The 23,321-nt window shown below is 36.6% G+C and overlaps 1 protein-coding gene across 1 annotated transcript in view; it reads right to left on the bottom strand.

Annotated features, from left to right (window-relative positions):
* Positions 1-2,804: 2,804 nt before the first annotated feature.
* LOC142340493 (centriole and centriolar satellite protein OFD1-like) overlaps positions 2,805-23,321 on the bottom strand; it is a 38,644-nt gene continuing 18,127 nt past the window's right edge. The window contains exons 6-12 of the mRNA XM_075391068.1: positions 10,334-10,466; positions 9,916-10,035; positions 9,639-9,716; positions 9,161-9,269; positions 8,838-8,908; positions 3,285-3,481; positions 2,805-3,021 (exon numbers count right to left, since the gene is read on the bottom strand). Coding sequence (XP_075247183.1) covers positions 2,805-3,021; positions 3,285-3,481; positions 8,838-8,908; positions 9,161-9,269; positions 9,639-9,716; positions 9,916-10,035; positions 10,334-10,466 — 925 coding nt within the window. The remainder of the gene's footprint in view (positions 3,022-3,284; positions 3,482-8,837; positions 8,909-9,160; positions 9,270-9,638; positions 9,717-9,915; positions 10,036-10,333; positions 10,467-23,321) is intronic.

Raw genomic sequence — 23,321 nt, 5'->3', positions numbered from 1 at the left:
TTTGTTGTTTATCTCAACAGCATTCTCAAACCAGCGCGGTTACTTGTTTCATAGTACACTGAATACAGTTTTATTACACCCAGGCAATCCTTGTTTGAAGTTTTCCCTCGCCGCTTTCAAGCATTCAATTGTGAACATTCCACTTTGTAATTAAAAGAAAGTATTTCAGGCGAAATTGACAGAAAATTCCTTCAACTATAATTAGTAAACAAATAAAAAAAGTAGAACACTGAAATGACCAGAACGCAATTACAAAGTATTTGAGGGAATTATAAATAAAGTCGAGAGTTGAAACAAACAATCAAAACAAAACCAAATAACAAAATGAAATGACCGATAAGTGTTTGGAAAATTTGAAGGGAAAACCAGAAAGATTTATCCGCTTGTTATTACCATGAAGTGTACGAATACAATTTCTTTAGTAATAAATAGGTTCCCTTTTTAACCCATGAAAATTTTTTGAAAGAAATCGTGTCTTACTTGGCACGCAATGGGTGGCGGACATTTGGGTGTTAATGTGTTCGCAACGGGGGACTGTTCTCGCCAAAACGCCGAAAAATTACAAAAAATTGGGAAAAATTTTCGTGTCCCCCCGTTGCGAACACAGTAACACCCAAATGCCCCCCCCCGTTGCGTGCCCAGTAAGACACCTTACAACTGGCATTGTTAGAAAATATCTGTAATTAATATAAAAGGTCTGTGTGACATGTCCCGAAAAGCCTCAGTACGAGTGATATACCCTTAGTTCACACTCAATCCTCCAATTAAAGTAAGCACTTCCATTTTTAGAGTGAGGCACAAGTCAACTGTTTCAAAAAAAATTAAGGCGATTAAACAAGTGACAGCAATAAAAACGAAAAACGACGTCACTCACAGAACTAAGTGAATTTGATCAACACCTGTTGCGATAATAGCAGTTAAATAAACTGCGAGTGTAATAAATTTTAATGCCCGATCGACACTGGAAAAACACTTCAGCATAAGACTTCGAGTTTATCACACTCTTTTATCGCCACTGTTACTAAGTAAACAGTGGCGATAAAAGAGTGGCGATAAACTCGTAGTCTAATGATGGAAACAGTTTGATAAACTTGTAGTCTAAAAAACAAACATGATCGCAACAGGTGTTGATTAAAAAAAATTACCACACGGTTGTTATCGCCCTCGAAGTTATCATAACACGTCGACTTCGCCTCGGAGTTTGATAACTTCTCGGTGGCGATAACAACCGTGTGGTAATATTCATTTATAAATGAATCATGTACGCATTTCATGTTATGGAGCGTCCTACATTTTTTGCAGTTTCAGCTGTCCAATGTGTAAGCCTTGTATTAGATTTCGTTCTCTCAATTAAACCAGTAATTTTAAGCAGAATTCTTTTTTTTCAAATCAATTAAACTATGTATGATCAATAATTGAGCTCACAGCCAATTGAAAAACTGACTCTTAAGAATGACAAAATCTAATACAAACAACATTTGGAAAAAAGCCGAAGGTTTACAAGATAGCGACGGATGATAGATGAGTTTAACGATTTGACATTTGATTGATAGCCGGCGGATTGGCCTACAAGATTTGACCTTCGTCAAACCCTTCAAAAATTGACCTTCACGCCATGACTTTAAGTCTCCTAAGCTTCGGCATTTCGCATATTTAGAGACTGAAAGGCTCTTAGAATTGCTCAGCAACTTAAGGCAATCGGGATTCACCATTTTTTGCCATTTTTATGGTCAAAAGATGAAAAATTGAATAAAAGACATGACAAATATAATTGCTGAACTTTGTTTGAGAGAAATTAATCGAAAGACTAAAAACAATACGTAAACACTTAAGCTGAGGGATTTCCTCTTTCGGTTACTGATGTTGATTACGATCAAACACAAAACTATGGTCGGAAGAGCTGCTCTCCAGCGATTTACGTTGGCTGCTCGAGTCTCTTTTTCCTGCTTCAATCAAGCCAGGGGAAATGAGACGTAGCAGTGGTTCAATAAGTAAAGGAATTCAAATGATGTTATCAGGGGTTATAAAAAAGTGAGATTAAAAGTTAAGAAATGCAGACAATTTTGGCGCTTTTTTCATTCGACGTTTAGTATTAAACTCCCTCCAATTGAGTTGGGGCGCTTAAAATTGTGAAGGAAGGAGCAATTTAGATCAGGTAAACTCAAGCATGATTAATTTCACTGGAGAAGTAAAGATCACTGGAATCCGTCAGACAAATATGTACAACCTGACTACAATAATTCCTCCGAACATCGTTCGAGAAGACAATTTTAAAACATAATCGACTAAACGTCGGAAGAATTGCTCTCGAACGACTAATGGGAGCTCTAATCAATTGCAGACTGCTTCAGTCGGGGGAGGGGGAGCCTGAGTGGAACTAAGAAGCTCAATAGTGGGCTTCAACTAACCACATTAGAGGATAAAAAATACCACTATCAAGTGAAAAATGGCACCAGTTTCCGCCCCTTTTAGTATCAAATTGCCGCGAATTGAATTCAGCTGCTTGAAATTGTGATCGAGAGAGAATTTCAAATCACGCGAAACGCAAAAAGTCAAGGGCGTAAAAGTCACTCGAAAAGTCAAAACCGTCAAGCGGAACTTTTGCATAAAAAGACACACACGTTTACAATAATTGCCATGAACTTCGTTCAAGAGCAATTTGAAAAAACTAGAAAAACAAACAAATCAGAAGATGCGAGCCTCAATAAGCAACCACCTTGCAGCTACAAAGAACAAATTCAAACAATCAATGAGACAATTAATGTTTAAAATCGCCTTCCGCTGATAATTTTATTCGAACAAGGCTAATAATTTATTTGCCAGGTAGATACGAGAGTCGCTATACCTGATGACGTAGTAGATATATCCGGGAGGTCATCGTGAAGCAGAGTTGAGTCGTTGTGAATATTCGCAGAGGGTAGTGTAGGTGGGACTGAAGCTCCTACATGTGGCTGTACAGATGAGGGAGCCATTGCACTTGGACCTGGTGCCGAGGGAACGTGACTGGTAGTCAAGTGAGACCTGTAGCAAACACCATAATTATGAGAACCACAAATGTAACCTATAACCAGCGTCTCCATAACAGACCTTAAAATTTGTGAAGAACTGATTAAAAAACGCTTTACCAATCAATTTTTTCCCCGCTCAAAATTTATTTGTTTTTCATGATCACGTAATTTTGTTTAATTAAACAATTAAATTGTATGCCACACAGTCAAACCTCACGTTTAAAATTGCATGTACTTTTTAACCCATCAAAATGATATTGGGCGAAAATTTCTAACCCGGCCAATTGGTTAGGCAAGGGTGGCTGTTGCCTGGCGTTAGCATTCATTTGCATCTTCAGTTGAGCTAGCTCAGTTGCCATCTGTCTAATCACAGCTGAGGTCTGACTGTCTATCGAGGCTTGGGCAACCATTGGTCTGCTGCTATTTGCCTCATCATCTATGTTCAGAGGAGGCACACCTCGAGAAGTCGGTTTCTGTAGCAGATAGTGAAATTCAATTTAATCAGTCCCCCCCCCCCCATTTTTTGCTTTTATGTCGCATTGCCAAAAACAAGTATCGGTAACTATAGCACTCAAGTATCTGTAACTACAGCTCGTACAATTGATGTAATTGAAAAATGAAAATGGTATCTTGGCGTGTTTTTTTTGCTATATCAGGTCTTCTTTTACGACTAAACGTTAAATTGACACACACAAACAAACGACTAAACGAAAAAACAAGCCTGACATGAAACAAATTGTATGCCAATAATTGAAACAATAATCTTGAAATAATTCGAGAAACTTAAAAACCAATTAATCTGAATTGCTCTTAAGAGGAATTGCGGAGCACACTAATATTTCAGACTTAAATTTTAAAATTGCACCTCGACCTAATATTTGTTCAAGCAAGGCGTATAAAAAGGGATCGTGACTAAAATCATGGGAAAAACTTATCAAGAGAATTTTAAAGAAGCATTAAAAAACGCGAAGGAAGGATTAATGATTTCTTTTGCTAAGCTACCTGCGTGCCGTAGAAAACAGGGAGCTATAGTAGACATGAACTGATTTGATGAAGTTTCCCAAAAATAGTATTAAAACGTCCATAGTTATTATAAAAGATACATTAAATCGGTCAACCTATTTAAAAATTCAAATAATTACATTTTTTTGAAAAACCCAATTTAATTATTGAAATTGAACTGTGAGCTCCAACAGTCGTCTTCACTAAAAAGAAGCTCATTGACATTGAAAGAGTATACAAATAACTGTAGTAATCTCAATATTGAGATTAGAAACCTGTAGTAAAATCTGACCTCAAAATTTGAAAACTTTGTGACGCAACTCTTGCTGAAACGTAAACAGTGATGTCAACCAAAGCTTCCGAAGAGGGACGTGTTAGCCCTTTTGAATTTTGCGGAATGAAAGCACGCAAAACCAAAAATCAGCAACAAAAACACCCACTAACATCGGAAGCATTGCTCTCCAACAACAACTGGGAGTACTAATCTATTGCAGCTGGCTTTAGTAGGAGGGGAGGAGGAGGTGTAACTAGACCTCTAAGGATTAACTAGTCACTAAGGAGGGTTTCAAATGACATCATTAGAGGTTAGTAAACACAACTAATGAAATTAAAAGAAAAAATTACACCAATTTAGGCAAACTTTTCATATAACTTGAGGAAGTCTTTTTTGCGAGTGAGATAAGTCACGTGTTACCAAAAATTTAATCACGCGAATGAACAACAACACTCTCCACTAAGAGTAAAATACGACGTCACGCACGCGATTCGGCTGAAAATGCATGAACGAACGAACAAAAGCAGATTTGAAGTGATTGTGACGTCTTATGGGTGTAACAAAAATCCTGTTTAAATAAAAAACCAAGAGAAGGCCAGTAATATCCTCAGCTATCGCTTTGCGGCTACTAATAAACATGTCATAATACTATATGGAAAAACAGCTTTATTACGTAAAACTTATGTTGCCAAACTAATAGAACAGGAACTAATCTGCACTAAAACGCAGCAAAAAGAAAATAATAGCAACGGAATCAAATTTTGAACATAGCCGGTAGATTGCCGGAAAATAGCCGCCATAGACGCTTGTGGCCTTCCATGAACTGAAACAACCAAAGAAAACATAGCCGGCAGATTGCCGGAATAGCTGCGAAAGAATAGACCTGCGTGCCATATAATAGAGATAGAAACAGATACAGATCTAAATTGAAAAAAAATCGACGCCGCTCAAAAAACTAGGTAAAAAAAACATTCAGCGATAAATTAATAAAGTTTGTTAAAATTCAGTCCGCAGAAGCCTCTTATTAGGGCCCGTTATTACACATATGAGTTCCTTTGACCTTAAACAAATTCAAATTAAACTTAAGTTTTAAAGTGCAAAAGTCATTTTATTGAGTGAGGTAAGTCACTTGTGATCAAAATCTAAGAGAGTGTGAGAAATGACGTCACGCGCGCAAATGCCGCTAGTGAGAGGAAGAAGTCATTCAGAAAATTTGACTTTTTCAGCTTTGCTGTGTGAACAAATGTAAAACGAAAAAAGAGCGTCAGACGACGAAACAAAAAAAACCAAGAGCACCGCAATATAGCTACGCTCAGCTTACAGCTTCGCAGCTATAATAAGAGATAGATCGACCACCAGTCCTTTAATAGACCACTAGGGATAGATTCGGGCTGTCAATTTTATGACACATACGGTCTATAAGGCAAAAGTCAGAGAGCTTTTTCAAAATTGATATTCAAAATCAAAAACTCAAGACTAATACTCAAGAATTAGGGCGTATAAGTTTGGCACTACTTAGATGCACACTATTGGTCTTTAACTAAAATGTTCATGAAATTTAAAGTTCCATAAATGAGTTCAGAAGTCATTTTTTGAGTGAGGTAAGTCACGCAATTGGCCTAAAAGCAGAAATGACGTCACGCACACAAATTTTAACTGCAAAGCAATAGAAGCTAGTGAAAAAGTCAATTCCAAGAGTCAGGTCGTAAGAATTATCGATGGAGACGACGAATTAAAAAAAAACAACCGGAAGAATTCCGGAAGCGACTCGAAGCGTCAGAACTTCACTGACAAAACCGTAATTGCAACGGAAGCCACTACCTTTTGTATTAAACCATTAACTCACTACCTCCCCAGGTCTGCTCTAAAAATTGGTGAAACTTAAACCACTGTTAACAAGAAACAAAATGCAGCAAAATTTTTATATCATTGAAAACGTTTGGTAACGTTAAAAAATCCATAGTAATTGAAGTGGTCAAAAACCTGATAGTCTGAAAAAACTGACAAGGTTATCAATAGCCCTCAAATAATTCATGATTCTAATCTGAAAAAGATCGCGAAAGCAAACGGCAGATAATAATCTTAGAAACTAAGTTAAATCTTTTCAAAAAAGAAAGCTCAAATTTAAAAATAAGAAAACACCTATAATTACACTTCTAATCAATTCAATTAAGACAAAAAACAACACACACCTGTTCCTTCTAGACAAAATGATTTCATACTAAATCAAAAATAAAATTGATCATAGAAAAGACATAAGCAGCAGAATAGTCAAAGGCAAGAAATTGTTTTAAATAATACCAAGGCCAAAAGAAAGCTGTAGTAATTAGTCATAAGTGGAAATTTTGGAAAAAGCTTGCTATCAAACTCTCAGTACTGCCTTATGTTGAACGAAATCAATTGCAAACCAAAGAAATGACGAAAATCTAAGAAAAAGCCGAACTCATTCATTTTTTTACAACTGAAAAAATCAATATACCGGAAATAAATGTAGGTGCCAGGAAAAAGCTAGAATGATACTAACTAGAATGTAAATATGGGCACAATGTAAGGAACACCGTAACAAAAAGACATTTTTGATTTTTGAAAGTTGAAAATCAATTTAACAAATTCAAGAAAAATGAATACATTTCGTTGTTCAGCATTCAAGACATAGAAAAGATAACTAGTCATCCGATACAAAGATCTATCCTCCTGAAGAGAACAAAAAAAAGAAAAATCAGAATTCATAAATACGAAACATTGAAACATTTTGCAAAAAAAATGGTCAAAGAACTTTTAAGTTAAGACTGCATTTATGAAAAAGTTTTAACTGTTTTTTCAAAACTTAACACCAAAAAATGATTGAATTTTTATTGAAACAAAATTAAAGTCCCTCATGTTGCACAAAAAACTATTTCTAGCAATTACAACCAAAATACAAACGAAAAACTGCCGAAAATCGGAAAAAAAACTACCAAAATCGGATTAGCATGTGTACAATTTTATGAAACAAAATTACATCGAGGTAGAAAGACGCGCTGAGTATAGGAAATATCAAAGAGAAGTTGCCATATTAACTGATTTTTGACAAAAAAGACGGTTAATAGAGCCAAAAATGAAGAAATTAATATTAAAAAAGCCAAAAATTAGTTAAAAAATCAAGAATTATGTGCCAATTTTCAACTTGAAACACATTTTCAGGCTCTGCAAAACACTGTGGTATCAATTTCCGAGGTTGACAATTCAATATAGTATCGAAAAAAAACTATTTCTACAAGAAACCAAATTAAAAGCTAAAAAATTGGGCCACTTAGACGAAAAAACGGCTAAAAACGGTCATCTATATGTGCAATTCAGTCAAAAACTACTTTTTAAGTCAAAAAGTCATTCACTAAACGCAGCGCATGATCAAAAAATTCTTTCGCTTAGCGAAAATCTGTTCACTAAGACAGCTTTTCTCACTTTCGCTTTTAGGTCAAAATGCCGCGTGAACAAATCTACTTCCTGTAAAAAAAACCGAGAGAAAACCAATACTCCTCTTCGAGTCGTAAAAAACCACGATGTCCCCAATAATAGCCGCTATCGCTTCGCGGCTATTAATAACAAAAACTATTATAATTGGCCAAGAATTGATAAATATAACAGAAATATGATTGACTGCGATGTTTTTGGGCGAATTTTCTTAATACTGTTAGTTCGTCTGAGATATATATATATATATATATATATATAATATATATATATATATATATATATATATATATATTTCATCTTCATGAAAAAAAGTTGTGCCCGGAGTGCACTAAGTCGCTGAGCAGTCCTAGCAGCGCTCTACTAGCCTCTAAGAGCATAAATCCCAAATACTGCTTAAAATATATGAAAAAAGTATCGCGCGAGGGACAGTCTTTGCGGTTTAGACACCTTCACTTCATAACCCCGAACAATGCCCTCCTCACACTCACGAGTTAGTATGAGCAGGGTATTGTTGCTCAACTTCGCTTGATCAGTTGAAACGCGTCAAAACTATCATAGCAGTTAAAAAGATAAAATTAATCAACAAGTGCTTTCAAGTACCCAAAATGTTGAAAATTGCCGGACAATACTTTACAATACAGGCTAGTGGATCATTTTGGTATAAGTTGAGAAAACAAAAAATCTGATTTGAAAAGAAAATGCCGCACGTGAGCAAAAAATGTTTCCACCCAGCGGAACAAAAATTATTCAGAAAATCTTGTACTCTTCTCGCTGCTCTTGAATTTGACGCAGAAATTTGACCTAAACACTTGCGTCACGTGCGGCATTTCCTGTTTCCAATACCCTTCAACGAGTCGTAAAAAGAGCGCTTAAATAATAGCAGTTTCATTAGTTGACAAGGGCTTTTAACTATTGAGCATTTGAAAAATTAAAACCTCTGTTTTCGCTTTCGACTTTATACTTTGTCGTGAAAAAATCAGCACTGGAAAATCAACCCAAAATGGGCGAACAAAGGGCCGTAAAAAACCAAGTCATAACATCTATCCAAGTTCTAAACAATATCAGTTCGAATTAGAGCATGGTGATAAAGTACTCACCCTAGCAGAGGCGTATGAGCCAACAAGAGAGGGTCCCTGCTCTGATAATGCACGTGACATCATATTGCGCTCTAAAACGAAAAAAAAACATTTCAAGAGATATGCTCAAGAAATATGAATCGTAACCGCAAAATGTATTAAATGTAAACAACAGTAATGCAGCCTGGCCTCAACGTTCTCGAAGAGTAATGGGAACCGGATATACAACTATAAAATTTCAGCAACCTCAACTTTTTTCATACCACAAACAAAATCGTACCCAGTCTACTGGTAGCGAGTAGGGATTAATTGAGAACTAAGTGTTACTGAGACTAATAACAAACCAGTGTTTAGTTTGGATGCAGCTATGATTTCGTCCATGTTCCTCTTCAGAGTGTCTACCTCCTCATTCAAGTAGATATTGTCCTGTCTGATCTTGTGGTAGTCCGACATCTAACACACAATCAGCAAACAATTAACTATTTAACGAAACAAACAACAAACGTCTGAATTGTCTCATATATCAAGTGTCATTCAATTGTTACAAAATAACCAAATAACGAAACAAACCCTAAGAACCGCCCATCACACCATTAATCTATGTCTCCAAAACAGGTTCGTTGAAACGCACACGTAGAGTCAGTCCAGCAAGACGCCAAATCTCAAGGGTCAGACGAAAAATCGGTCATGCAAAAAATTGCGTAACAAAAAGACCACAGGACTAATATAACAGCTACAAACATCGTTTGAGAGCAATGAATAACGTAACTTTAATGACCCTATGTCCTATGTATGATCAGGTTAAATACATTCTTCAATTACCTCTTGAAGTCTTTCCTGATTGATCTCATTTTGCCTCATAGCACTGTCCAGCTCCACTTTCAACTGCTCCATGTTCAACTGAAACAAGACCATTATGAGAACCCACAAATAATTTTAAAAAACGCCTCCATCACTACGTAGAAAGATAAACATCCAAATTCAAACCAAACTAGCAGAATCGAAAATTCTCAGAATTGGTGACGCGGTTACCACTAAGCTTCAAATCAGATTTCAAGCTAAGGGACCGGTCAAGTTCAAATTAAGGTAAATTGCTGACCTCAATTTCGGTGAGTCGTTTGAGCTTCTCGTTGGATGCTTCGATGGAGCTCTTCTGTTGTTTGAGTCTCTCCTCTTCCTGTTCCAAAGAAGCCATCCGAGACACATACTCCGTCTTCACCTAAAACACGACACCGGTTTCGTCAGAAAAAATGTGAAACCAGAACTACCATTTCCAAAGTCAAATGATCGATTAAAATGCACTCAAATAAAGGCACTCTCAAATGTTTATAACAGAGAAAACGTCCACATTTTCAGAATGTTTCTAAGTGAAAAAGTTATACATTATCAGTATGTTTCTAAAAAAACCTCATACATTATCATCCCTGAAATGCTCCCTTTTTGGTTTCACTTATTTTCATGGCTTTTTTTCGAGAATATACCCCCAATGCAGAAGTGTCAAAGTCAACGGCTCTAACCTCATCTCGGATTCGTTTCTCGCCCTGGTATAGTCTCGCCTCGTAATTGGCTTCCAGCTGGCGCAGTGATGCTTCCCTAGCCTCCAGTGCCTTTTCACTTTCACCCACTTTCGCTTCCATTAAGCCAATGTTCCTAAATTGAATATCAAGAACTCAAAATTTCGTCATACTTCTTAGTTTGTCTATAAATGTGAGTCCAGCAGCTCAAACACCAAGTTTTTTATTGATTTCAAAAAATGATTATGATTGGATGATGTCACGCCCCTATTTCGTCCCTCATAGTTACGTGATGATATTCCTTAAAATATCCATAAATAAGTGCCTTAATCTAGTTCATAGTTAGATAGATCTCAAGGCCATATATAGCTAGTATTTCCATCTAGGCCTGTAACCCCTAATTTGTTTATGTTTACTAAAAACAACCGCAGATTGACAGTTTACTGATAAACATATCAAGTGCCTAAAAGCCACAATATTTACTTTTTTGAGTTTCTTGAAGATAAATTCGCATAATTAGTCAATAATTTTACGAGAGATTATTTACTTGGTGAAGTAATTATTCTGAAAAAGTAGGTGCTAATACGGAACTTGTATATGTACTTAACCAACATCAAGACGTACAAAAGCCGGAAATTGCCCAACTTGTAGATCAGTAAATATTTGCGAAGGACCAATACAATTCAAGGTACAGCCTGCGGAACCCACGCTCACCAGAACACCGGAGAACCAGCCTGACAATCAGTTGATTAACATCTTGAAAAACTTTGATAGAACTAGAGAAATTCTCGTTATTAATTGTTAACTTATTTTTGCTGAAATATTTAAAGATTGAACTGGATAAATCTTTATTAATTACTAAGTTAGATCAGGCTTCCTAAGAGCATAATTGCAAACGATTAAAACTCTGGAATACAAGGCCAACTAGTGGATATATCGCACATCCGAACCGCTCAATAAAAGGCTATCACTAGCTAAATTTATTCAAAATATATCGGCTAAAAATCGCACTGTGAAACATCTAAATAAGTCCTTGTAAAATGTTGATTATTCAAGTTAATTACCTCCAATATTAACCTCAGAAAACACCATGAGGAACACGTTAAAATCAGTGCGTAAAATGTTGACAGGAGTTACTAACTGTTTCCCGGTTTAGCGGACCAAAATTCCGAATAATTCTTTGATAAATTCGACATTTTCTTTCTTCTTTTGACACTTTCTTTATCTTCTTCCACTTCATTACCTTAAGAACCTTCAATCAGCTTCCACCACTTTCTTTCCGAGCAAGACGATAATGCAGAAAGCAGTAACAAAGGAAAGAATGGGTGGAAACTGTTTGTGTCTTTGGACAAAATGCAACAATAATTCAAAAGTGTTTGAGTGAGCAACAACTGGAAAAAACTCAACCACAGTCGTCACAACGGACAAAAACAACACAGGGTATTTGCAAACGGGGATATTGTGAGTAAATGAATTTGTAAAATTAATTTTGGTGCTTTATTTATGTCAATTTATAAAGAACAAATTCTCCCCGCTATCAATAATTTCGTGCTTCCCCCAATTTTATCGAACATATTCAAGGAAAAAACATCAACTACATTCAAAATAAAAAAAAACACAAGCTCATATATTAACCGCTTTCTCTTCTTCAGTTTATAAATCCATCGTAATTTATGTGCTAGATAAAGATGATAAACGTGTCGCAATTTATTGGACAGCAAAAAGTTTAAATCAAAAAGTTCACAAATTTGGCCTTATTCGTAACAAACTTCAATCTGATAGAGATATTAAACTTGACAACATCATTACTGATTACCAGATAACATCAGAATAAGCTAAATTTCTGAAACCATCACTTAAATATTAACTAAAAGAGGGCAAAACCTAAATATAAACAGAATAATAAAACAATTATATTTAATTTCCCCACCCAGCTCCGGAGGTTAATGAATCAAACAGTGACTTCGGTCATTATGCTGTTGCCTATTTGAGTGCAGCTTCCACAAGGCCTGTGCGGTTGTGGTCCCCACGAATTTTCCTAGACTAAGGGGCACTCTTTAATGGTGAGACTTCGGCGGCCCATACGGCTTCAACGATATAAGTCTGACGATTCGACCGGAGCTTTAAGTATAGGTTCATAAGCAGCCCATCTTTATTATTTTCTGACCGAATGGTTTCAGTAGTTTCTTTTTCTGATTTCTTGTGCTATTCATTTAACTTCTTTATTGCTATTAACCAATTAATCTCTCCCATTAAGTTAAGTTAAGTGTGCTATTTAATACTTTAGAACGAAAATAAGACTGATTGAACGATAAGTATATAATCTAAACGGGTAAAAAGCAAAATGGCACACGCGCAAATCAACATCACACCCTTCCCATCTCTGGATCAGAAACGGACAATTTCAACGAATTTGAACAGTTAATAACAGGTGCAATCGGAGTCGCAGCAATTGCAGCCGCGCAACAAGCGAATTTTCTGCAATTACATTTAAAAGGAGATGCTTTAAGATACTTTCTAACCCTACCAGAGGCTACCAGACTAGTTTTTGCGGATAGTATAACAGCTCTAAGAAACAGATTCACACAAGACGACTTGAGAGAGATCAGAATAATAAAGTTGGAGAACCAAAAGTTTAATCCAAAAACTGATAGTGAAAAATTTCTTAGTAAAGTTAAGAACTGAAGCAAATAAAGCATATCCAGCACCCGAAATAGTAGTGGCGGCAGCAGGAGGAGGTGATGCTTAGGCTCGTAGATTTGAAAGAGAGACAGCAGCAAGGGAATCTGCCCTTGAAATGTCAGAAAACAGGAAAAATGAACAGATAAAGCGCTTCTTCATTAAGTCTATGACAAACTGACTTAAGCCTAAGCTGTTAGAAAGGCCAGATACTGATACAATTGACCAATTATGCACCTTAGCTAGCCAACAAATTGCAATTAGGGAGATGTGTAACAGAGAAGAGTACTTTGACGATGGATTTAATGAAATAACTGAATCAAATACTGACAAAATGTTGAAAGCAATAACGGTTATTTCGAATAATCAGAAAGAACTTGAACAGAAACTTGAGCAGAGAACAGCAGCTAAAAATGAGCCATCAGAACAAGGCCCAGTAAACATTTTCACACCACATCACCCACAACAAGTCTACAGACAAACTTATAGGCAAAATTTCCGCCCCCAATATCAAAATTATCGACCAAATTACCCTCAATATCAGCCCAATTATCGTCAATTTCAGCAAAACTATCGACCCCAGCAACAGTATGCCCCACGTGCTAATAATTACCAAGAGTTTAGACCACAATTTAACGCTCTTAGACCATATCATCATAATGAACAGCCACAAACTCGGAATTATTGGACCGAACCTTCAGATAGCCCCCCATTTGTTCACCCAGCTTATGTTATTAGACCAATTTACCCTTTCCCTACTAAAAATAACCCTGCAAACCTTCTTCGACAGGGAATAGTTTATGATAGCCCAGCGCCAGCACAAAGCCGATATGGTAGTCAACAAGCAACTCAGTTTAATCGTGCAAGTATTCCTCAAAATAGAACTATGAGAGGTATGAACTATGCATTTAATCAAAAAAAAACTAATAAAGCCACCCAACTTTAAAATACAAAATAAAAATTATAAAAACTCAGTTAATTATTATAACGAAAGCACGTCCAGTCGTAGTTTAGATAAAGTAATAGAACCAGTTTATAAAGAAAGTAACAAAAAGCGTAGAAAACGCAAAAGAAATAGTAACAAAAGTAAAGTGAGTAAATATGTACAACTCCCAACACAATCAGCACATGTTCAGCAGTTATTCAGCATTGTCCCGCAGAACATTATCCTACGTTAAAGTTAAATTTAATGGAGAATTAGAAAGACGCGCACTAATTGATACAGGAGCATTTGCAAACGTGATAAGCCGCGAGTTTTACAAGGAACTTATTAACACAAATATCAATTCAATAACAGAAATAGAAAAGCCTGATCTAGATAAAGTTAAAATGGCAAACGGAAATATAGTTAAAATTGACAAAGCAATTAAAGTTACATTTAAATTGGGCACACAAACATTCAGTGCAGACTTCCTTATTTTAATTGTCACAACTCCTGTAATATTAGGCAACCCATTCTTTGTTAAACATAAAGTTAGCATCTGACCAGGACAAAGCTACGTTAAATTCCCTGATCAAACTCTGCAAATAAATGAAATAAAGCCAGAAAAGCAACCCAGAAAGGTAGTAAAGCGTAAAAAATTTATACACAGAAAAAGCAAGTATTACAACCAAATCAACAAGCAGTACTAGAATGCAAGCTTCAGGACAAACTAGAATCATTCACTGATCTTTGTGGGGTAATAATTCCAAATGAAATCTTTGAAAAAGATAGCGAAATAATATTAACGTCCTCTTTAAGTAAAGCTGCTGAAAATAATATTCTTTACATCTACGTCCTGAACATTACTGAGCACCCAGTGACTATAAACAAAAGTGAAAAAATAGCCAGATTCTCGTTCTTAACGTCTGATCAAGCTGAAAAATTGTTAGAAGTAGACCCACGGTTAATAAAAGTTGCAAAAATGAGTGAAAATTATTTAACAGAAATAAATCAACTAATTTAAGTCACAGATACTCCAAAAAGAAAGTCCAACCAGCAAAGCCAGCTCCAGAACATAAAAATTGTGGTTTCCAGCACCTGAAACGTGCCCTGATCCGACGAATTTGTCGCCCTTGCAGAGAGAAATCTTTGAGCAACTGTTAAAACTGCAAGAAATGGAAAAACTAGACACAAAGGGTAATCATCAGGACAAAATCACTTTCTTGAGCAAATTCCCATGGGAGAAATCGGCCCCTAATGATGACCAGAGATTGTAGTAGGCGCATTATTAGTTGAACTCAGTGATATCTTTGCGAAACACAGATCTGACGTTGTTTTTAAATACAGATTTAAAAATAAAGTTAACTCCAGAAAGAAGTATACCAATTTATGAGCAAGGACCTCCAACGCCTGTCCATCTGAGAAATGAGTTGCAAGTAGAATTAGCATTAATGCATTACTATGGACTGATAACAACTTTGGGTCAATCAAGATATAGTAGTCCGCTTTTCGCTCAACGGAAAAATTCAGGAAGACTTAGACTTTTAATTGACTTGAGAAAAGTAAATCATTTGCTGAAAAACGATTAGGTGAAAACAAATTTCCCAATTTCAAACATGAGTGATGCAATAAATAACTTTGCCGGGAAAAAGTTGTTTACAAAACCTGACTGTTCTCAAGCATACCACTGTGTGCAAATGGCAGACGATGTATCCGTGCAACTGCTAGCATTTAACTTTGCTTCGAGAACTTATGCTTATAAATGTCTTGCCCAAGGATTGAATAAGTCAGTAACTGGATTTAGCCATTTAGCCACTTTCATTAGACATTACTTGGACCCATGCCTAGCCTCAGGAAATTGTACCCAGTTTATGGATGATATCGGAAATGCAGTAACAAGTTTTGAACAATTGGTACCCTCTTTGCGAGAAATATTTATCTGTATACGTCAATCAGGACTGAAACTGTCGCCCGAAAAGTGTAAAATAGCAACAGATACACTGAAATTCCTTGGAAATAACATCAGTGCAAAAGGAATATCACCAGAAAAGTCGAAAATAACTAAATTCCTTGATAAATTTAAAATGCCGAGAACAACAAAGCAAGTAAAACGACTAATCGGCTTCACGCAATTCTTCCGCAAGTACATCCCTTACCTAGGTGAAAAACTAATGTCATTTTACAAGCTCCTGAAGAAGGATGCAGTAATAGAAACCACAGAAGAACATGTAAAAGCATTAGAAGTAATAAAGAAGGATCTAATGGAAGCAACAAATGTAACATTGCGATTGCCAAAACCAGGCTTACAGTATGTAATTCTTTGTGACGCTAGTTACCATGGTGCAGGTTTTGCACTAATGGTGGAAGACTATGTAAACGAAACTGGAAAGAAAGAAAAGAAAACATACGCTCCCGTATCGTTTGGATTGCATTTGTTTAACGCAACTCAATTAAAGTTTTCAATTTATTACAAAGAGTTCCTAGCCCATTACTATGCACTGGATTACTTTTCGCACTACATTTGGGGATCAAGTAAACAAGTAATTATACTCACCGACAACAAAAGCCTTACAAAATTCTTTCAGTCAAAAGTAATACCGCCATCTCTTTGGAATTGTCTAGATAGAATACTTTTCTTTAACATAGTAATTGCTCAAATTCCTGGACGTGCTAATTACGCAGCAGATTTCCACTCTCGAATGGAGAACGATAAAACAGCAACAATGTCTTTGAAATAAACAGATAGAATTTCAGTTAAAGAAATAGAAATTGATACAGAAGCACAAAACCCTGATGTGGAATTAAATGTACTACTAGATGCTGAAATACCCAATGATGAAATAAACGTAGACGTGCTCTCAAAAAACTCGGATATTACGAGGATTACAAAAAACGGCAAAGTAATTTACCAATAACAAAAATTCAAGGGCTATTTAAACTATTCAAGAAAACAAGAAATAAATTCAATTGAGTCCCAAATCCATTATATGAGTTCCCAGATCTTACAGACAACTTAATTAGCCTCAATTTAGCAGACGAGCAGCAAAAAGATGCAGACATTAGAACAGCAATAAGCTGGATTCAACAAAACAATCAACAACCAGACTTAAAGTATGCTACAACCAACTTAAAAAAGTATCACAAACATCTAAGATTAATTCTTGAAGGGAATGTCTTATACCGGAAATTTTATGATGATACTGGAAAAGTACTTCATAAAGAATTCTGTGTACCTAAGCATTTGTGGAAAAAGACTATATATAAGCTCCATAATTCACAAACAGCAGGTCATTTAGGCATCAAAGCAACAATTCAGGAATTTAGAAAGCGATTCTATTACCCAGGTTTCACCGAACAATTCATTAGTTTCATTAAAAACTGCCTCACTTGTCTTCAATTAAACAGAGCTCCAAAAAACCACATCACACCTAAGTTGCAACCAGTCAGTTCATTACAATGATATCCAGGAGATATGCTACAAATCGATTTAGTAGGCCCCCTAAAGTCCTCGCAATTTAAGTATGTTTTGAGCGGAATAGATATTTTCACAAAGTATTTATTTGCAATCCCATTAACTAATGGATATGCTGATACAGTAGTTCGAGAACTAGTAAAGGTGTTCTTCCAACACAGCTACATTCCTCAAACAATACTTAGTGACCTGGGAACAAACTTCACTTCGGAATTAATGTCAGAATTAGCAATTTTATTAGAAGTAAAGTTGAAGCATGCCTCACTAACGCACCCTCAGACTATTGGAGCAGTACAGCGATCTCATGGACTACTAAAAAGAGTATTGAAACAATACTGAAGAACAATGGAAAGATTGGCATAAATATGTTCCTCTAGCAACATTCATTCATAATACATCATATCATTCAGCTACAAATTGTTGCCCTTCAACTTTATTCCATGGTAGAGAACCAATAAAACCCCTTGATATTAGATTCTCAAGAAAAGTAATGGTGCAATGATGCAAACGCCATGATGCAAAAGTTTGGGGAAAACAAGGAAAAACTGACAACCGCATATTTGAAGTACAAAAAGTATTATGACCAAAAAGCTTCAGCTAAACCCATCCAGGATAAATCATTTTGTCTACTTTTAAACCCCAAGCTATTAGAACAATCAACAGTAATAGCTTCTCAAGTTCAGAAATGGCTACCGCTGTATAAAGTGGAAAACGTCCTTACTGACTCTAATTACATCATTCGAAAAGTAAACACGAATTACACACAAGGTGTTCATCGCATCAGATTGAAACCAATTAAACCGAGTGAAACACCGGAAGACCTCGAAGTCACCAACCCTACAAACTTTCAACCTGATCCATCGAGAAGACAACGTATGGAACCTGATTTATTTGATAAACATATCCCAGAATTGATAAATGAACAAAAAACGAGTTACAACAATATAAGAAAGTGAAACCAGACCCAGTCAGAGTGACCATAAACGTCCCGCTAGAAGGACCAGCAGCAGCAGCACCTCCAGCAGTACCACTGGCCCAACCAAGGGTAGTAGCACCAGCAGTTAGACCACGAACAGCACCAGTCCATCTTACAGTATTTGATTCTTCAAGCTCAGATATAGCAATTCCAAACTTATTTGATAAGAATAGCAGTTCAGATGAAAATATAGCTGACCTGAACCTAGATGCTGAACAAATAGCAAGAATCCGTTAATTGCTGATGAAATTAGACAGCAAGAACCAGAAGTTCGTGTCCCTTTGGTATCATCCTCATCAGATGATGAAAGGTTCCCACCTGCTCGACATTCTCAACCATCAATAGTTCCATTAGACATTGAATCGCCGCCAGAAACACATGAAGAACAATTTGCGTTAACTGACAGTAAGATAAGAGCCCGACCCTATAATCCTAACGAAAACCAGAGAAAAGTGCATTCAAACCACTTGACTACCAACAGCGGAAAAATGTACGCGGATTTAAATTACATAGACAAATAATGTTGCATGAAGAAGATAGAACAAACCCTTACCTAACCAAACAAGTTAGAAGATCAGGCAGTCCTAGACCGAAAAATGCACGAGCTAGATTGGAGCAAGAAAAAACGTGAAGCAATAAAAGCATCAGCACAAGCATCAAAACAGTCAAATACACCAAGTAGAGAGACAAAATTTGATCAAGTTAGAGCTAGTATAGCAAAATATTAAGGGAAAAAAACCCAGCAGTTCAGCAAACAAACCAGTAACCAGATCTCAAACAAAAAACTCTTCACCAGGCTCATCAAACCAAAATTTAAATCACTTTAGTCAAGAAATCAAAGCAATATATCTCAGTTCACCAACAGATATCTTACACTCTCCACGCTCTTTTGCACACTGTACATCACCACACCTTGCAATGGAAAGGGATTAGCCAGGCAAGTCAAAAGCTGGTACCCAGCAGCCCCAAGTGCAATCAGACTTAGATATCCAGCAAATATTGGCCCAGTTTTAGTATACTTTGACCCACAAATTGAGCGTTATGTCTTCAGTTTAGTTACCAAAAATCGACTCTACCACAAACCAAAATATGAATCAGTACTAGCAAGTCCTTATGAGTTGAGAGAAATAATAATAGATGCAGGAATCCAACACTTAAGTCTTCCAAAACTCGCCAGTGGCTATGATAAATTAGATTTTAACATCATTTTTGAGCTTATATGTCAAGTCTTCGACCCTCTATCCATATTTTATAGCCCTAGACCATCCTACTGCTCACGCTTGACGTCCCAGTACCTAAAAATCCCGTCAAAAATTAATAAAAGTTGACAAAAATAACGAAACCTACCAAAGTGCGTTAAAATTGAGTAAAATGTAGTGTAAACTATAACCCATAAATACGCCAAAAACTGTCCCAAATGCCTCTAGCAGCCACTCCCAGCTGCCACCCGCATGGTACAACCTCAAACAACCATAAAAATTCAATATTGCCAAGTATATGTTGAAAAATGACGAAAAAACGAAAATTGCGCTTCTGCTTCAATCAACCGCTCCAAAAATTTTGTCATTTTATTCCCCACCTGACTCGATTAAAGCCACCTATACCCCCTACAACCCTAGTGCTACCCCCCATTAGCCTTGTAGTACCAGGCTCATCCCAGTATCAACCATGAAGACAAACCCAAATAAGCTCTGAAAGTGCCACAATTTTGTCAGAAAAAATTCAGTTCTTTCCCACTAAAGTCAAAATTATTAACTTCTGACAGCAATTAACCACACCATCAGCACTCCCACACCTATATCTCTCAGAATATGCACTCCCAGCCACCTAGTGCCAATAGAAGCTGAGAAAAGACTGCCAAAGTAACGAAAATCACAAAAAATCGAGTGTAATTTCTGAAAAAAGTGATCAAAAATGCATCTTAATACCCGAATATGCCCAATTTTATTGTTCATTCAGTTAGCCCTACTCATAAGCAGTCCAACCAAAGCTATATCAACCACTTTGAACAAGTTTTTCATAGCCTCATAGCCAATAACCTATCCCCTATCTGAGCCTTTTTAAAAAACCCAGGTTCACTGCAGCAAAAACGACATAACTCGTGAAAAAATAGTTAACACCGCCCTGCAAGGTTTGCGCTGCAGGGTTTTTTGAGCCGATAAAGCGATTCACCAATTTTGAGCTCAATCGAAGCATTTTAAAAATTGAGTGACGCTGGGGCCCCCAATTTTGGAGACTTTTTGAAAATTTACGAACATGTTCATAAAATCCAAAATATTGATCTAAAACCCAATATTATTAGCTTAAAACATCCGTATGCTCAAGCGTTAGAAGCTCATATCAAAAATATTGAAAATTGTTGAAATGTTGAAACAAAAGCAAAAAACTGAAGCCTACCAGACTCTTCTCAAATTCGTCAAAATAGAGCCAGATTTAGACTAGAAAAAAAGTACCAAATAGCCGACTTATGAGCCCATATCCGATATTCAGTCTCTCTAGTAGTTGTCAAAGCCCAATTAGCCCATACAACCGCACAGAAACGCATAAATGTTGAAAAAAGTGAAGAAATCGAAATCTGCACATCTTTGACCAAATTTAGTCCAAAGTTCTAATTTGAAAAATTCAACACAATGACCTCAAATCATGCATCAAACTGCACCAATAGCTGCCACCAACATAGTACTCACTAAGTAGAAGCGATTCCAGCTATAATTGACCCCTTTTGACCCCTTCTAAGTAACAAAAACTTAGCCTAAAATTGACCTTTCCAAAAATCCTAGGTTCACCTCAGAAAAACAGTCATAAAATTGTGAAAAATGCCCCGATGATTCCAAACTTTTGCGCTGCGGCATTTTTCAAGCCGAGGAACCGACAAGCAAATTTTGAAGCGATTTGAAGAACTTTAAAAATCGAGTGATGCTGTAGCCCCCGATTTTTGGCACTTTTCGAATCCGCACGACATCAATTAAAACTCCTACAAAAAACCCCCAATTGACCTATTTTATAGCCCTAGACCATCCTACTGCTCACGATTGACGTCCCAGTACCTAAAAATCCCGTCAAAAATTAATAAAAGTTGAGTAATGACAAAAATAACGAAACCTACCAAAGTGCGTTAAAATTGAGTAAAATGTAGTGTAAACTATAACCCATAAATACGCCAAAAACTGTCCCAAATGCCTCTAGCAGCCACTCCCAGCTGCCACCCGCATGGTACAACCTCAAACAACCATAAAAACCCAATATTGCCAAGTATATGTTGAAAAATGACGAAAAAACGAAAATTGCGCTTCTGCTTCAATCAACCGCTCCAAAAATTTTGTCATTTTATTCCCCACCTGCTCACGCTTGACGTCCCAGTACCTAAAAATCCCGTCAAAAATCAATAAAAGTTGAGTTATGACAGAAATACCGAACCCTACCAAAGTGCGTTAAAATTGATTAAAATGTAGTGTAAACTATACCCCATAAATACGCCAAAAACTTGTACCAAATACCAAATAGTACCAAAAAAACAGCACCAAATAGCCCACTTATGAGCCCATATCCAATATTCAGTCTCTCTAGTAGTTGTCAAAGCCTAATAAGCCCACACAATTGCACAGAAACGCATAAATGTTGAAAAAAGTGAAGAAATCGAAATCTGCACATCTTTGACCAAATTTAGTCCACAGTTGTAATGTGAAAAACTCAACACAATGACCTCAAATCATGCATCAAACTGCACCAATAGCTGGCACCAACATAGTACTCACTAGTATGACCCTCAGTTACCGTCAAAAATCAATCATCTCCAACCTATGTCAACTTATGCACCAAACATGACGCACCTCAAGTAAAAATCTAGCAAAATCTACAAAACTGGAACAAAACACATGTTAATCACTTCCAAAGCTACTAAATGGTACCCCTGATAGACGAAGATATCCGAACTAACAGTTAGCACCCGATTTAGGTCACTAGAGCATCACCACACCGACATGTCTTGAGAAAGCTCGAATAGTGAAAAAATCATGCCCGAAAATTAGCATTTTGGACTCAAAAATTAATGTTCTGACCCGATAAATAGCTTCAAACCCTATAATTCAGTAATATACATTAGTACCAAGCATAGACAGTACCATTTTAACCATTCAATACCGATAATGTATGAACAGTGATGACTTATTCAGCCCGAAATTTCATAATTCAAAAATAGCAAGGTTCAGATTACGAAAATAGTCATAACTTTGCGAAAAAAGCTCAAATTGCGCCAAATTTTGCGCCATTTTTTGAGCCACTGATGCGATCTGCCAATTTTGAGCCCGATTGGAGCAATTTAAAAATTGAGTGACGCTGGGGCCCCCGAATTTTCGCATTTTTCGTTTTCTCAAACATGAATAAAAAATGACCAAAAGAGTACGCGCAGTATCCCAGAGTGGTATCATTCGGGCCGACAGCAATAATAAAGCACAAAAATCGAAAAAATATGTAAAGACAGCACAATTCGACTCCCCCCCCCCCCCCCCCCCCGACCACTATCCCCATAACCACACACTCACCATTCAATCAAATACCTACACTTCAACATGTTCAAACACCATATTTAGTAGTAATATCAATAAACACACACACAAACACACATGATATAAAAGCAGAGTACACCTGAAACAAATGAACACCACATAAACAAGTGCCAAACTAGAAGCCTGAGTATATTAAACAAAACAGCAAACAAACACCGGAAAGTCATACAGAAACCAGTTGAACATCCAGAGCTACATCAGTAGAAGATTGTCCTGAAACATAGTCGTTATTATTGAAACAAAAAAAATGCTACTTACACTAGTGTTAAATCTCGTACTTTTCGGCCCCACTTGTGAGACTCCAATCAACGCAGAAGCGTTGGCCCAAGGAATAATCTTTCACAAGGAAGGAAAGATCAATCACCGAGAATTTCATC

This window comes from Convolutriloba macropyga, chromosome 5 (genome assembly GCF_964194025.1).
Source record: "Convolutriloba macropyga chromosome 5, txConMacr16.3, whole genome shotgun sequence".
In the NCBI taxonomy this organism is placed as follows: domain Eukaryota; kingdom Metazoa; phylum Xenacoelomorpha; order Acoela; family Convolutidae; genus Convolutriloba; species Convolutriloba macropyga.
The sequence above is the reverse complement of the archived record's forward strand: the minus strand, read 5'-3'. Positions and strand labels throughout refer to the sequence as shown.